Genomic DNA, 17,112 nt, shown 5'->3' with positions numbered 1-17,112 from the left:
GTGTCCCATTACGCAGGGTTTGGGAGTTTTGGTTTCCTCTTAAAACACTCACCTCCTCAAGGAGGAACTCCGAGAAAAAGTCTCGTGATCCTCCTCCGAGTAGGGAGTATAGGAGAAGGGAGAAAGAAAAAAAGCTCTCTCTCGTTTCTGAAGCCAGAATACTTTCTCCCGATCGAGGAAGAGGAAATTTTTCGTGGAGGAAGAGATATTTTGAGGATTATTTTAGGTAACCAAATGTAATCCTCTTGTTGGAGTGTGGACTCGGAGGAAATTATAAACTATTTAACGAAAAAAAAATTGACATTTTTACCGCTTCTATAGTTTAAGAACAACAAATGTACGCTATTTTTAAGTTTTATATTGTTTATAACAATTAATTAAGTTTAAACAAAGTTAGCAACAATTTAAGTAACATTTACGAGCGTTAAAAATTTCTACATGCCTCACGGGTTAAACAACAACAATTGAACGAACTTATGACTCTCTACATTATTTATAACAATTTTTAAAGTTTAAATAAATTTATCAACAATTTTAGAAACTTTCAAAAAATTAAAAATTTCCGCATGTTGTACGGTTGAGAAGCGTTGGATGAACAATAAACCCGTACTTTTCATGATTATAAAAATTACTTAAATTTAAACAAATTTAGCAACTTTTACAAAAATTAACAACAGGAATAATGGAATTTATCGATTTTTACTGAAATTTTATATTATGTACCAATGTCCTGCGGACGTCGCGTAGCCGTCTCGGGGACATTCCATTCCTACAGGTTAAATGAACTCTTTCAACTTATTGATTAATTAATATTTACTCTCTAGGGATTAAAAAATCTCAGAGGCGATTGATTGGAAAGTATTTTAATGAAACATAACGCTTTAAATTCATTTTAATTTTTAATGGTAAGAATTCTCCTAAAATTATCACGGCATCGATGGCCTCATTCCCAGATTAGAAATTGTAATTGTCCAATTTAAGGATAGGCAAGTAGAAGAAGTAGTAGAAGATAGAAGGTAAGTACTGCCGTACCTTTACTTTATATCGAAATTCTAGTTTTTTTGGTGGCGAACGAATTTTGAATCTACCGCTACTCCGCGATTCAGGAAGGTGTTCTACCATGGTTCTCCACATTCCTCCGTTCCTCCTTTCCAACAGAGGAACCGGAACGGAACACCGGAGACAGCATGGTGGTTTGGCGGTTACAAAGATGCTGCTGCAAGTAAGTTTGATGTGACTTCTAAATAATTTTTTCTTGGCGTTCACTGGCGGCAGTATAGTGTTTCCGCATGCTCCTTATATTTCTTATAACTCAGCCTGTAACATATCGAGGAAAAATATGGCTCTGCTTGGAACAACATTACCGTCTTGGTAAAACCGTTACTTGGCAACTAAAGGTAGCGTCTTTTTCCGTTGTTCATGGTGAAATTTTCGCTTTTGTTCCTTGTTTACATGATATAATTTAAAGTGGAAGTTCTTGTACTGTAGTCTCTGTACGCGAGAACGTATAGGAAATAATGTAAGTGCTAGCGCATAAAATAGAACCTGTTGTTTTGATAGCGTAGGCTACGGCTGAATTTGTTGGAAGTCCCAACGGTCCGTTTGGTTCCGTTCCTAAATCAAATCAAGTAGGGTTCTTGGCAATAAATATAACTAGGAATTGTACTTACCTGTAACCGGGGGATTTTGCAACACGCATGTATGATTAATAGGTTTCACGTAAATTATTAATTCTTTGAAATCGGACTACACCGTGTGATTTCTTTCGATATGTATAGTTACGCACGCATCAAAAGAACAATAATGTTATGATAGGATAACCACCAATGTTTAGCCTTTTTACAAAAAGTTTTTATACTCTTTATCTGTTTGATGGAACTAGGTTAATAATTAAAAATTTTAGGTCCTAAAAAAATAAATGATCTATTATGTCAGTAAAGATAAGGCTTAGGGATTGAAAAATTACAATGCCGACGTAACTTTTATAGCGTTTATTATATTTTTTCTGCCAAACTTTGCTAACCTAATAAAATATAAACTAATTTAACTACAAACTAAGTAACTGTGCTATTAGTCATCCATGCATTTAATTTAGTGGAAACTATAGGACGACTGTAAGAAACTCGGGATGAATCTAAACAAGGTCTAATTGTAAGTGATATATTGTGTAAACAAACCTTAAGGCTATGTTTTATGGTTCATTTATTTGCTCAAACTGCTGCATGAAATCTTATACCCAGAAAATAGAACTTGTGCATCTTTTCGTACAGCCATCGGTACACATTTTGGTGTAGAGTATCGTGAACCTGATATATTTACCTGGAGGCATTTACTTACTATAGCTTTCATGTAGTGGAGTTGAATAAAAATAGTTCATCTGTATTTTTATTTATTTCCTATCTCTATTTATAAGTTTGTATGTCTCTCTTCTTATAATTGTCTGTATACTTATTTGTCTTCATTCTTTACAGATGTTGCATTTAACCAGGACGATACAGCCACCAATTCTAGTGTGGAAGTTACAGTGAAGAGTTGGCTGGAACATGCTAAAGCGAGGCATGTGAGAGAGGTGTAAGTATTCGTTTGATTATTATATAGGTTTGAGCAAGGAGGAATAATTTTGGTCTGGATACTTTTTTGGCAAGTTGCTCCTGTAAAGGGAGCTCATATAAAGTAAATTTAAATAATTATTAAACATCTTGTAATACAAGGTTCACCCTTCCATGCTAAAGGTAGAGAAAATAGTATTGTTATGTATTATTTTCAGATGCAGATTCCACTACCAAGTAATTCAAACATTTGAAAACAATTTTTGTTCTGCATATGGGAGGTATAATTACCAAAAACGTGGTTGAAAAGGATCTCATGCTCTATAAAAGTTCGATGTATAGCACCTGTAGAACTTAAGAATGGGATAACTTATTCAACAGGGATGGTAGTTGCACAGTACTACAGAAGCTACTATTTTCTAGTAGCTCTAGCTAACTAAGATGTTTTGAAGTAGGTGTTTTTGTAGGAGCTATAGAAATTTCAGTAGCTCACAGCAGGCCTTAGCTGCTATTCCCCTGTTATGTCTCTGTCGAAATGTGAATATTGCCAGTGAGCTAGGTTGTCACTTTTGCCTTGATACCAGACTACATTAGAAGATCTATTTTAATTATTAAGATTGGAAGAATTCGGAGATCTAAATCATGGAATGGCCTTAACTACAGCAAGTTTTTGCTAGTTTTTCAAAGTTTCTATTTTTTTAAGTTGCATCTCGGCCAATGCAGCTAAGTGGTTTGTGTGCCAAATCAGTGTGGCTGTTTTCACACTAATCCCAAGAGATCTAGTTCACTTAAACTTCCTCCTTTAAATTTTCTAGTTTCCTTTACTCCTATATCATATTCAGCTCTTCTGCATTAGTCTTCCTTAGCTCCAGCTTATGTAACACTTTTCTTCACCTCCACAATTCACTCTAGTGTAGTCATAATCTTCAAGGGGAGACCAATTGTTCAGAAATATTATCCTCCATTTGAATGCTTTTTCCAATATCTTTTTTGAGACCTCTACTAAGCTGTCTGGCAAGGATGGATCAAAGAATTTTTTTCTAGATGGTGCACCAGGGTCTAATAGGCAACAGTCTTCTCATATTTGGGATTAAAATCTAGTTCAACAATTGTTCTATGAAAAATGTTCTTAATCATAATATATACATTACTAACACATTAATAATTTTACTCAAAATCTTTTCTTATTTAAGAACAAGAAAAAGTCAAAGAAAAGTTTGTAAAATGTATTCAGCCTGTAATGGACAGGTTTCCTAATTTTGAAACCTTAAGAATGTTAAACATGTGACTAATAAGACTGTAGCGTCCTGTCTTATGTAATCTGCTTGTTACGTACAAGATACAATTTCTTGCTACAATGAAATGTTTATATACTTCATTATTACAGGAGCAGTGCAGGAGAGCAAGACAGCCCCTGAAAAGGATGTGGAGGTTGCCATCCAAAGCTGGCTAAGGCACGCCAAGGAGAGGTTACAGGGGAAGAAGAAAGTTAAATAAATCGTATGTAGTTTCTGGCATTGTACTGTTTTAAGAAGCCAAATAAATATTGTGCATGAAATTGATGCCTTATTTATTTAAATTCTTGTCTGGACCTATTATTTATTAGTATCGAACAAAATGCAATCCTAACCTAAACGTGTCCTGAAGGTGTCCAGAGCGGACAATTTCAGGTCGTCCATAGGCCACCTTTTTTACTGACATGCGGACTTGCAGCGGACATCATTTTGTATGAATTCGGCTGTCCGTAGGATGTCCATAGGCCACTTGGCGGACAATCACCGGATGTCCGAAAGGTGTCCGTGTGCTGTGTGGGTATTCGTCTCCTTTCTAATGTCAGATGCCTCCTTCTTCTTACATACTCCGTAAACACCCTCATTATCCTTCCCCAATATATGTTTATTGGTCGATCCATTGCCAAATCCTTCAGATTCCGTCGGCAGACATTAACAAATGACAGTAGAGAAGCGAAGGATATCGGGCTGGAGTTATCTCATTTTTATTTTCATTATTGGTATTTAAAAAATGTGTCGGTGTGTGTGCAAATATATCTTCGTTCTGTGTAGGCATCTGTCAATCTCACTAGCACATTTTTGTTAATTGTCAACGAAATATTAAGGTTTATCGCCCCACATTTTATTAATTGTTGCCTCCCCGTTTATTCCTTGGAATACGCCAAGGGCAAAGCTTCTGTGGTCACTCATAAAATTAGTGAGCACCACTCACTGCTTCCTGCTCATTTTCTCCGACCTTTGCAGGTATATTAAATTGTATTCATTGCCATAATATAAACATGGGCAGAGAATAGGTTTGCATTCGACGATAAATGAATGACTGTATACAATGGATGGCATGTAACTGTATATGAATAAGCTTTAAAGTATAAACATTTCAACAATGTAGTTTACATTAATTATTTCACGTCAACTTACGAAATACAAGTTTGGGACTCCATTCCGAAATTCACGTTAAACCCGTCTGCTCAGAAACATTTACTATCGAATACCTAAGCTCCTATTGGTTGATTCATTTCTGGAGATTTGCTTTCCGAATTTTCCATAGCCACTGTAGCTCCGCATTCTTTCGGAGAGTTCTCGTAACTCCTGCCGGTACGTAATAGGGTTGGAGCTACAAATCAAAACAAATCCGGGCGGAGTTACAGATAGCTCTAGCTCCGAGCCAAAGTTACGTAATAGGCCCCATGAAATCCATTCTTCAAGTTAGGCAGGCAACGTATGTAGCGTTGACAGGAATTGAAAGTTTTGTATAGCTGCATTTGCTAGGAAACTACGTGCAGTGAACTTTCATTGTGCCTCTAGTGCAAGTGAACACAATTTGTGCCCTTAATGTACCCCTAAGTGAATGATTGCATATAGACGATGAAGTAAAGAGTGAAGTGAGTTGTGAATGTAGGTAACTGTTTCGACGAAATTATTTATTTCTTCCATGCTAGTTCAATCAACCTTATACATTTCGATCTAAGGTATCTAACTATTGCCTAGGGGATATGTTTCATATTTGAGCTAGTTGTGCTCTAGGGATACATCGAACGCATATTAATTTTCAATCGTTTGTTCGCTTCTAAGTTCCGTTTGATTTTATTACCTATTCATTTTGGGCATTCACGAGTGTTTACATATCACGAATTTCGTTGCGCTGTTGTTTGTTTTTGTTTTGGTCATATTTTGGTTACGGTAAGAGTAATAGTGAAATTCGAAGTTTTTTGATGCTACAATAACCGGTTTAGCAATTTGTTTCAGCCTATTCATTTCATTGTCCTCGAAATGTCAATGTGAAATAACGTAAACTGATTCTAAGTCGTTAGTGATGAGTGAGAAGTGAGGTGTGGAGAATCTTTCGAACTTCAAGGAGTGCAAATTCTTTTAGCGTGTGCAGAGTGATTGGAAAACCGATTATCATGTTTTATTAGTGTTTTATATTTATTGTGAGTCAAGTTTTTCATTGAATCAGTTGATTCGGAATATACTGATTATATGTATCAAAACGACAGCTCGTGAAATGTGTGCGTTGTAGTGCTATTTGTGATATGATGAGCAATAAATATGTACAAGTAAGGGTAATTTTGCTTATTATTACTCTTATTAAAGGATAAATTTGGAATTTCTTTAAACACTGATCTGGCGGCAGACGCTGGAGATCTTGAAAAAAAAGTGGAATAACCCTGCTGAGCCACTTAAACAACACTGCAGTAGGGCATCTACAGGCTTGTGACGTCACACATCAATTCAAGATGGAAGTAGGGCTTTTTGGCGTAACGTAAAATTTGTCACTGTTTAAAGCCTTCTCTAAACATGTACAATGAAGAAAATAGCATAATATTATTGTCATTGCTCCTTCTGAAGCACGATCTTTCGATTTCTTTAATAAAAAAAATATGGTGAACAACCCTATTAAAACTAAATATGACATAACACTCAAGCTTATAAGTCAATGCAAATGTGTTCGTCCAACTAATCATTTCATCGATAGTGTGGCTAGCATTGTTCTACTGCTCCATTTAATACGAATAGGGTGTTTTCCTATAATTTTTTATTGCCTAAATCGAAAGATTATTACTCCTTGAGTACGTATTTCACACTTTTAAATTTTTAAATGACGGTATGTATTTTTCGCGATTAAATGAAAAGTGAAAATTTTCAAGCGCGCGAAAACGCGACGCGTAAGTATGAATGCCGGGAAAAACTCCGTGTGATGTCGTTCTGTTTCCCACTGCCGCAACTGAGGTGACCTTGGGGCGAGGCTCTGAGCTCTGATACGACGCAGGATGCTAGCAGGTAGCAGAGGACCATGCTGGCTGGTAGCGCTTGGATTAAATAAGGATTATTAATACCTTATCAAACGAGGAAAACTTTCTGACCTTAGCCAGTTTTAATAAGTGATTATTAAGACATGTTTCCCTGAGCTCTGTGCCTCATGCATGCATTGGTAACCTCAGACGATGTATGACTCCTATCCTCTCGTGTAGAAACTAGGTCCCTGTGACGTCACTTGGAGTGGAATCGCATGGGCGCCAATCTGGCCTTTTTCAAATGAGGATAAAAATGAACCATTGCCATTCGTCTAAACCGGTATTTCTAAAACCAAATAATTTGTGTATTATGAATACCCTAATGGTGGGTAACGAATCGCAATCAAGCCTTTCGTTTTCTTTGATGAAGGAAACTACCCTATTAAAGTGACTATTAGTAATAATTTGGTTGGTATCAACAACATACGCTACTAATTGCCCTTGATTCGGATGTTTTGACAAATCATTGATGTAGGCGAAGAAATGAGGACCTAATCTTGAGCCTTAAGCGTCAATTAAGGCACACTTTTGTGATTAGGAATTGAGATAGGTACACTCAATTATTGTTTTCTGATTCTGACGAAGGACATGATCCAATCTGATGCTGTACCATGAATTAAAACTATTTTTAATTTATGGAACAGCATCAATGGTGGACGAATAACTCGCAGAAATGTTACTCGAATATTGTTGAAATTAAACTTACTATATTTAAATGCGCGGTGGGTCGGAACACAAGGGCATACTTCGGGACCCTCTTTCTGTAATGTGCGTGGTTTGAAATCTGCTACCGCACGATTTTTTGGATAATAACATTCCAGCCTGTTTTTAACTCTATCCTTCCAGCTCCTTCCTCGGCCCTGAGTTTTGCTCTGAAGGTCTGGAGGGTCCGCAGCCCATTGTGTGGTCGAGGCCGTGTCGTTGGTACGTGGACTGCGTTCGCAATGATGACGGCTCGCTCACCGCATACCACGAAAGGTGTCCCAGGGGACTCCTCTTCGATCCAGTGAGCAAGACATGTACAGCTGCCGCAGTGGGGTCAGGCAGGGTACGCATAACATTATTCTTTCATAATTTATTCATTTATATACATACTTACGCGTTTCTCACCGTGATTTAAAAAAACTGCTACGGGCGTACAGACAGCGTTACCCAGATGTTAAGCGAATTAGGTTGGGAGCCATGGTAGACTCAGAGGCTGCGCGCTAGGCTTAGATTGCTTGAACTATTGAGAATGGATGTCTTTAAGAGCGACACAGAGAACATAATATTAGAGCCACACTATATTTCCAGGTCCGATAGAAGCGATAAATTAAGAGAGATTTTTTGCCGAACGGATAGATAAGCGAATTCGTTTTTCCCCCGAACAATAAAGGACTTTAATAAACGCTACTCCCAACCTCGACAGAGCCCTTCATTTTTTTTTAATAGCTGTAAACGGCTGGTGTCCTAACACCCCCTGCCACACCCCTTTTAGGCGGCTTTCGGGGTATTATGTAGATATGTAGATATAATCCTGAGATAGATTGTCTGAGAAGTCTGACTTGTACACAAAAATACCGAGACGTATCTGTATCAGTAAGTAATTAACCCACATCTTAGTGTTCATCGAAAGTTCGATTGTCTTAATACGATAGTTGTCATAAATATGTATTTTTTAATTAAAAACCATAATTACATGACTTGAAGACATATTTAGTATAGCTTTGCCTCTTTCATTGAGAGGTCAAACTAAGTCTTTCCCCTTTATCGATTCTTTTTTCTGCTAGAAGCAGTTTGATTGGCGCTTGGTGATATCATGCATGTCATTGTCCCCCACATTATTATACATTATAATAAAACGTAATGAATACCTTGAGTTAGAAGGTTCTTGAGGTTCTTTGAAGTATTCATATAAAAATTTATTTTTTACTTTTTAGTCCATTTTTTGAAATATTTTTATTATTATTTGTTCCAAGCGAAATAAAAGCGTGTTTTTTTAAAAGTTTTTTTGAAGAAGTATTTATTTTTAAACCTAATAATGCATGTGAAATACAAAACGGCCCTTAAGGGAGGTCAGGGACATAAGATATGTGGGAGGAATGGGACAGTGTCCCACTCCCTCCAAGCTTTATTATTTTAAGTTTTATTTTATAAGGCATTTTAATTTTTAGTATTCGGTCAATATTCCTAATAAGTAATCCAGAATGGTAATAGGGTAGTTTCCTTCATCAAAGAAAACGAAAGGCATTGATTGCGATTCGTTACCCACCATTAGTGTATTCATAATACACAAATTATTTGGTTTTTGAAATACCGGTTTAGACGAATGGCAAGGGTCAAATTTTATCCTCATTTGAAAAAGGCCAGATTGGCGCCCATGCGATTCCACTCCACGTGACGTCACAGGGACCTAGTTTCTACACGAGAGGATAGGAGTTACACATCGTCTGAGGTTACCAATGCATGCAATATGCAAAGAGCTCAGGGAAACATGTCTTAATAATCACTTATTAAAACTGGCTAAGGTCGGAAAGTTTTCTTCGTTTGATAAGGTATTAATAAACCTTTTTTAAGCCAAGCGCTACCTTTCAGCAAGGTACTCAGCTACCCGCTGGCAGCCTGCGACGTATCAGCGCTAAGCCTCGCCTCAAGGTCACCTCACCGGGCGGGAGGGGGAACCAGAAATACGGCGTACGGAGATATTTCCCGGCATTCATACTTACGCGTCGCGTTTTCGCGCGCTTGAAAATTTTCACTTTTCATTTAATCGCGAAAAATAGATATTGTCATTTAAAAATCTTAAAGCGTGAAATACGTACTCCAGGAGTAATAATCTTTCGATTAAGGCAATAAAAAAATAATAGGAAACCACCCTATTGTGAAAAACTCCAGATATGGTACCAGTGCCAAATTGAAACATTCTGGAAGCTGTGAAGATGGTTTGTGATGAAGGCAAAAGTGTGAGAGAGATAGCAAGAATTCATAAAAATCTACATTATCAAGGCATTGAAAGCATTTGCTTCCAAGGACAAGGACAGTGTAATTTTTCAAAGTAATGTAATACGTGGAATGACTTTCCCCTTTTGTACTTCACAGGGAAAGGTTTTAGTAATGATTATGATGATGGATATAATGTGAATTCATGTGAAAAAGGGGAGCCAATTTAAAAATTTTCCTCCCTCAACAACAAGACATTGGTTTCATAGAGATAAAAGATATGATTCTCAAACTGAATAGGGTGGTTTCCTATAATTTTTTTATTGCCTAAATCAAAAGATTATTACTCCTGGAGTACGTATTTAACGGTTTTAGATTTTTAAATGACGGTATCTATTTTTCGCGATAAAATGAAAAGTGAAAATTTTCAAGCGCGCGAAAACGCGACGCGTAAGTATGAATGTCGGGAAATCTCTCCGTGCGACTTTCTGGTCCCCGCTGCCGCCCTGTGAGGTGACCTTGAGGCGAGGCTTAGCGCTGATACGACGCAGGCTGCTAGCGGGTAGCTGAGTGCCCTGCTGGCTGGTAGCGCTTGGCTTAAATAAGGATTATTAATACCTTATCAAATGAAGAAAACTTTCCGACCTTAGCCAGTTTTAATGGGTGATTATTAAGACATGTTTCCCTGAGCTCTGCGCCTCATGCATGCATTGGTAACCTCAGACGATGTATAACTCCTATCTTCTCGTATAGAAACTCGGTCCCTGTGACGTCACGTGGAGTGGCATCGCATGGGCGCCAATCTGGCCCTTTTCAAATGAGGATAAAAATGGACCAATGCCATTTGTCTAAACCGGTATTTCTATAATCAGATACTTTGTATATTATGAATACAGTAATGGTGGGTAACGGATCGCAATCAATGCCTTTCGTTCTCTTTGATGAAGGAAACTACCCTATTCTCCATTGTTGTTTAAAGACACTGAAAGAGTGAAATCCTTGTCTACATTTACTATGCTGATACCGTAAATCGTATAAATATGACCAGGAATTACTAAAATATCTATCATTTACGTATTTTGAATCAATCACTTATTTTTCTCGCTATTTTTGTACATTTACGTTAGTGTCCCATTCCTCCCACATAACGATCCCATTCCTCCCGGAATGAGGAAGGACTGGGACAAAGGTCATATGTTCAGAAAATGCTGTGCTGCGCAGTACTCACCCATTATAATTTATCGAGGAATTTTTTATGGAATTAAGAAGGGTCAAGGCCACTAAGGGCCGTATTCTTAGTCGACCCTACATATCCGTCCCTACACAACAAGAGGCCCATACATGCGTTTCTCAGTCGACCCTACATAAGTGGTGGGGGGTGATTCCGTCGTCAAGTTCTCAGAAATGACGTATATGTTAGCACAGCGCCAATTTTCCACTCTGGTGGCGTAATGGGAACTGACTATGAAACTAAGAAAAGACGTCCGATAATTTTCGGGCGTATTGTTAAAGTAACGGCTCAAGGCAAATAAACAATAGGTGTCGTCCGCCAGGTCGAGTCGGTACCTTAATTATCGCTACAAATACTCTCATATCGAACCAAAAGTAGAACCTAATTGTCTTTAAATTACTTCAAAAGCGGTCTGTACAAGACAGTAATAAGTACGGAGCAAATATGAGCATTGACGTGGGAACTTACGTTGCATCATCAAGGTTCGTCATTCGCTTTCACCTTCCGTAGTTAGGTTTATTATGTGGCAAATAGTGGCATGAAAATACGTTTTCTATGGTTATACGTAAACGAAGTATTAGTTTCCCAAAAGTATACCAAGCGCCAAACGTAAAAAATATTATTATATATTCATAGAAACAAGGTGCATGTATACCGCTTTATTGTTCTTATTAGTTGAGTCAATTTTATAATTTATTTAACTTGGTGGTTATAAAGTGGTAGTATTATTACATTTCCGGTGTGTGTACTGTACCTACTTTTTAAAACGGCATGTGTGAGGTCGTCTCCCTTAATATCCATTGTAACATAGATTTTTTAATCTAAGTGATCAGCAGTCGATATTTGGCCGCCATGTTTTTGTAGGGTGTAGGGTTGGTTCGGGTACCCTACATCAAGTAGGGCCCGTGTAGTTCGAAAAACGGCCATATGTAGGGCTTGTTTTGGCGTATGTAGGGCGAGATCGGTTTATGTAGGGGCTGATGACGTATCCGGGGTCGGTTGACCCTACAGGGTCGACTAAGAATACGGCCCTAAGTATTGCAAAAAAATTGATTTAAGCCGCTAATATTTTCACAAAATAATGTATTTCAAAATGTGTCCCTGTCCTCCCTAGTCTCCCCTACCGTTTTTTTCCCTAAAATCCGCTATTATTATTCCGCACTCTCATTTGCTCCTGTATTATCCTTTCTGACTTCAGGTCATACCGAGGAGAAAGGTGAAGAGGGCAGCTTACCCGGAGTGTAATGGTAGGACGTTTTCCTGCGATATAACCTGCAAAAGAATTACAATCTGCGCCGATTTGGGCGACGGACTAAGGTATTTCGCAGAATCTCCTTGCGGAGGAAGCACCCCTTACTGCAACAACACGGAGACGTCCGCTTCCTGCGTGAGTCAAATCCCAGAGGGTTGCGATTCTGGATTCGTGTGCACGGCGGAAGGGTAAGTGCTGTCTCTATATCTCTCTTTCCCTCCATAAAGGAAAAATAAATATTGAAAAATCATGAATTTAAAAAATATTTCTTTGACAGATGAACTGTTTTCGATGATGAAAAGTGTAAAAATTAGTTTAAAACCTATTTATCAGTATCCTGTTTTTAAACAATCCCCCCCCCCCGATTTTGGACTCCCACCCCCGAACAAAATTCCTGGCCACGCTACTGGAAGTGACTGCATGAGGAAATTGAAATCCATGAAATTAAGTAAAGAAGGGATATTAACGTCATCATGTGCTAAAGCTAACACCAGACCGAACTTTAGTTTTAAGGTTTTCGCAGCGATTAGATGCACTATTTTAATTCATTTTCGGGTGTACGTCTGCGTGCTTAATATTTATCTCAACGTTTAAAGAAGTTGGCTTTTATTTTATTTTTATTTACTTTTTTAAATACCTTGACAACAATGGACCAGTCTTTCCAACGGTACGATAGATGTTTATATTTTCATTCTCCTGACGACGTTCCCAGTAAGTGGAATGAAACGTTGAGTTAAATATTAAGCACGCAGACGCACACCCGAAAATGAATTATAATAGTGCACCAGACCGAACTGTTTATATAACTTGAAGATTGTAGTAACAAGAATGTAGGATTCAATTAAAGGGATCCGAAATGCCGAGTGACATTCCGGATTCCTTCAAATAGTGAGCTAGGCTCTGTCGAGTGTCACTACGGCAAAACCAAAATTCCTAATAGTCCAGGAAATGAAGCTCCTAAAATTGCTAAACCTTGCAATTTTTTCAAACTGAATCGATTTGCATAAAAATTTGGGATTAGACTAACCATACCCCCTACTTCAAATTCTATATTATGCCGAAGGGCGCTTTTTATTTTTTAGGGGTGAAAACTACCCCTAAATTCTAAAACTTATAAAATTTTATTATCAAGCTAAATAAGGGTCAAATTTAGTTTGAATTAGTTTTATAATTATATTTTTATGGTTGTAAAATAATTTTAGAGTGTTCCAACCCTTAATAATCAACCCTAATTGGGGGTTAATTAAAAAAAAATAATTTTCAAACTGAATGGAATTGAATAAAAATTTGGAATTAGATTAATCATACCCCCTTTAAAATATTTTTCAAACTGAATCGATTTGCATAAAAATTTGGGATTACACTAATCATAACCCCTTCTTCAAAATCTATATTATGCCAAAGGGCGCTTTTTATTTTTTAGGGGTGAAAACTACCCCTAAATGCTAAAACTTATAACATTTTATTATCAAGCTAAATAAGGGTCAAATTTAGTTTGAATTAGTTTTATAATTATATTTTTATGGTTGTAAAATAATTTTAGAGTGTTTCAACCCTTAATAATCAACCCTAATTGGGGGTTAATTAAAAAAATTATTCTACCGCAAAAAATTAATTATTTATCACATTGTGTTGATTTAGGAATGCTGTTGATTGAAAAATGTACAATTTCATTTAAAAAATTGTCAACCCTTAAAAACCACCCCATGTTATGCTTAATTGGCATAAGTAGGAATAAAGTCAAATCACAGAATCAGAAGGCGTTCGAAAGATGTACTGTATCTTCTTATTCTCTTTCTTACTCCCTTTATTATATATTCACTTTTTTCTCTGATGATTTAAATCACAGCACAGAAAAGATATAACAATAGGATAAACAGAACAAAATTCGTCATGGTGACGTAAACAAATAAATGTATATTTATGTAGACATTACTGGAAACACTATCAAACGGAGACTGTATGGCTTCCAGTCTTCCCGCCGCATGCATGCAAACAGGTCACATGCGAGGGAGAGCATACATACTCACATATGTGTATGTATATATAGATCTTATGGGTATGTGTGTTTATATTGTATTAAATTTGAGCGCATCGTTAGCTTCGAACGTAAAGCAGACAAATTATATACTGGTTATGAGGAATGTTATGCTCTGAAATGTGGTTTTCGAATTTTTCAAAAATAAATTTGATTGATATTTTAAACATAGCTCTTTTATTTTTAATGATAGAAAGTTCATGTACCTATGTATTTTGTAGGTTTGTTTAAGGACTACAAGGCTATGTGAATGAAATTTCTTTCAAATCCCTAATTGTGAACGGGGAGGGGTTTAATGGGCTGGAATAAGGTGGTGTTCCCTTGTAAATAGAGGTTTTAAACATCAATATCTCACCAAATATTTATTGTACAGAAAATTAAAACAAACCAAAGTATTTAAAAATAAAGAAGCTGCAAATCATTACTCTTGCATTTTTTTCATATCTACAGTTTTTTTGGAGTTATTTTGAAAAAAAGAGATTTTTTAACGAAATTGTAGAAAACGGCTTTTCACTTTTACCTTGATTTTTTTCAAAATTGAGAATTGTAAATTTACCAAACTTCTAGTATCAATTAAAAATACTTAAATAAAGAGAAATTATGAAGGGAATTAATCAATTTTGACTAGTGTGGTAATAAGGAGTTGTTTTCACTGATGTTTTCGTAGAAAAAAGTAGGGACTGATCTTATTTTTAATCATAACTCGCTCAAATTTCATGATAAAAATTTTTTTTTCTCATTATAAGAAAGCTTTTTTTAAATACTTTTAAACTAATTGAATAAGTTTTCCTCGAAAAATACAGTTTTCTCGCTATTTGATATTGAATCTTTCAAATTTAGCATTTGACAAACAAAAGGTAACCATGAACAAGTTGTAGCTCAGTCCGAATTGGTCATATAGGAAATATAAAATAAGATATTTATTTAATTTTTTACAAGCTACAGTTTTGTAGTTGACAATTTCCTGATAAATTTAATACTTTTCAAGTTATTTGCCAATAACCGATTAAAATCGTTGATTTTTTCGTGATAAAACTGTTACTTTCAATCGCAAATAACTCGAAAAATATAAATTTGACGAAAAAAATGGTAATAACATTTTATTCTTAGAATTTCATTTTCTATCGATTCCTGTGGTCAAAATACAATTAAAATTTTCCACCCCCGAGATGGGGTGGAAACCACCCCCAGGGTAAAAGCGCCCGTCGGCATGATATAGATTTTGATTCTTGGTATATTCCCTACTTATTGTGAAAATTTCAAGAAAATCCATTCAGTTTGAAAAAATTGCGAGCCAAAATGCTTCATTTCCTGGACTATAAACAACAAATAGTGAAATATCTCGGCGTCCACATGGATAAAAAACTAACCTGGGCACACCACATAAGAACCCAAATAAACAAAGCAAGAGGAGTCCGAAATAAGTCTACTTCCCCTCATTAAATCATCTTCGCCGCTCTCGCTGAAAACCAAACTGTTACTCTATTCAAGCACCATCAAACCGCCGCTCTCCTACGCTTCCCCAGTCTGGCTCCACGCTGCTGCTTCACACCTTAAACGTCTAAAAACCACCGAAAACGTTATCATCAGGAAAATCGTCGGAGCGCCGTGGTTCATCAGCAACTGGAACCTACGAAAGGACCTGAGGATCACCCCACTGCTGCGCTGTCTAAAGAGTTCTCTCCATAAATTCGCAAAATCTCTACCACTAACAAACAACGAACTGATCGCTCATCTTTGGGATTACAACCTTCCTGATAAAACTAAGCACAAACTCCCAAAATCCGCCTTCCTTCCATCCAATATACCTTCCCCATAATTAATTGATAAACAGAATTGCCATGACTCACAACTAGCCGGAAACTAAAAATGAAGAGGTTAAGGTGCGTTTGGTGGGGCCATAGAACAGGTAGTCCGAAGATGGGCGTGGTACACCCTCCGTAGGGTCCCTAATCCCTAACCCTTTCGTCGACGCGTTCACCCTCGCTGGCCCATCTCTTGGACCCTACCAGGGGGGCCTTACTCCCGGAAACCGACCGCTGTGACTGCAATTTGGAAATCAATCAATCAATCAATCCAATAATCAAAAAATGATTGCTTGCATCGTACTCCTGCCAATCGTGCGATCAAGTACGTCTTTGAACCGTGTTTCTGCGATGAAAAATAACGATTTTGTTAAATTTGCTAAACACGTGGCTGCTGACCACCGGAAAATGGCAACAGCGCTTTGGAATGCGCAAGGTAGCGGGCTGTTTGAATGAGTTACGAGCACTATTTGGCCATATGGTGCCGCTCATTTTCACACCAAGGCTTCAGTTAATTTACCTGCAGTTCCACATAGTCTCCGATAGATAACCTGCGTCGAGATAAAGGGTCAATTATTCCAATAAGGCAGTCGAACTAATTCGAAAAGTCGAAAAACACCCTATAGGTGGCTAGGCTGTGTGAGTTTTAGACGGTGACCCAAGGAATGAGCGGGTCAGCCGCCGTAAGACTCCCTTAATCTCCGGGCTGCGTCGCACCCCCAACGAAGAATGGCTAAGCCGTCCCGAGGTCTGAGCAGCGCAGCTCCGGGGGACTCCCTTGCCCCTGTTCGAGCCCTCTAGCCCCCGGGGACTTTGAGGACAGCGGTAGGTCCCCACCAAACGCACCTTAACCAATGAAGAAACAAGTAGTAGACAGCCCTTGGCTGGGAACTACTGATACCAAGAAGAAAGTGTAATACGTTGCGTGCGTGCGTGTGTGCGAATCTCACTAGACACGCGAGTGGAAAAGGTGTATTACTCTCGAAATTTGGATGTCGTAGGGGTAAATTCT

The 17,112-nt window shown here is 37.5% G+C and overlaps 1 protein-coding gene across 1 annotated transcript in view; it reads left to right on the top strand.

The window, feature by feature from the left end:
* LOC124173552 overlaps positions 1-17,112 on the top strand; it is a 59,779-nt gene that overhangs the window by 18,149 nt on the left and 24,518 nt on the right. The window contains exons 3-4 of the mRNA XM_046552984.1: positions 7,702-7,903; positions 12,204-12,445. Coding sequence (XP_046408940.1) covers positions 7,702-7,903; positions 12,204-12,445 — 444 coding nt within the window. The remainder of the gene's footprint in view (positions 1-7,701; positions 7,904-12,203; positions 12,446-17,112) is intronic.

Source organism: Ischnura elegans, unplaced genomic scaffold (assembly GCF_921293095.1).
Source record: "Ischnura elegans unplaced genomic scaffold, ioIscEleg1.1, whole genome shotgun sequence".
Taxonomy (NCBI): Eukaryota; Metazoa; Arthropoda; class Insecta; order Odonata; family Coenagrionidae; genus Ischnura; species Ischnura elegans.
This window is presented reverse-complemented; position numbering and strand designations above follow the sequence as displayed.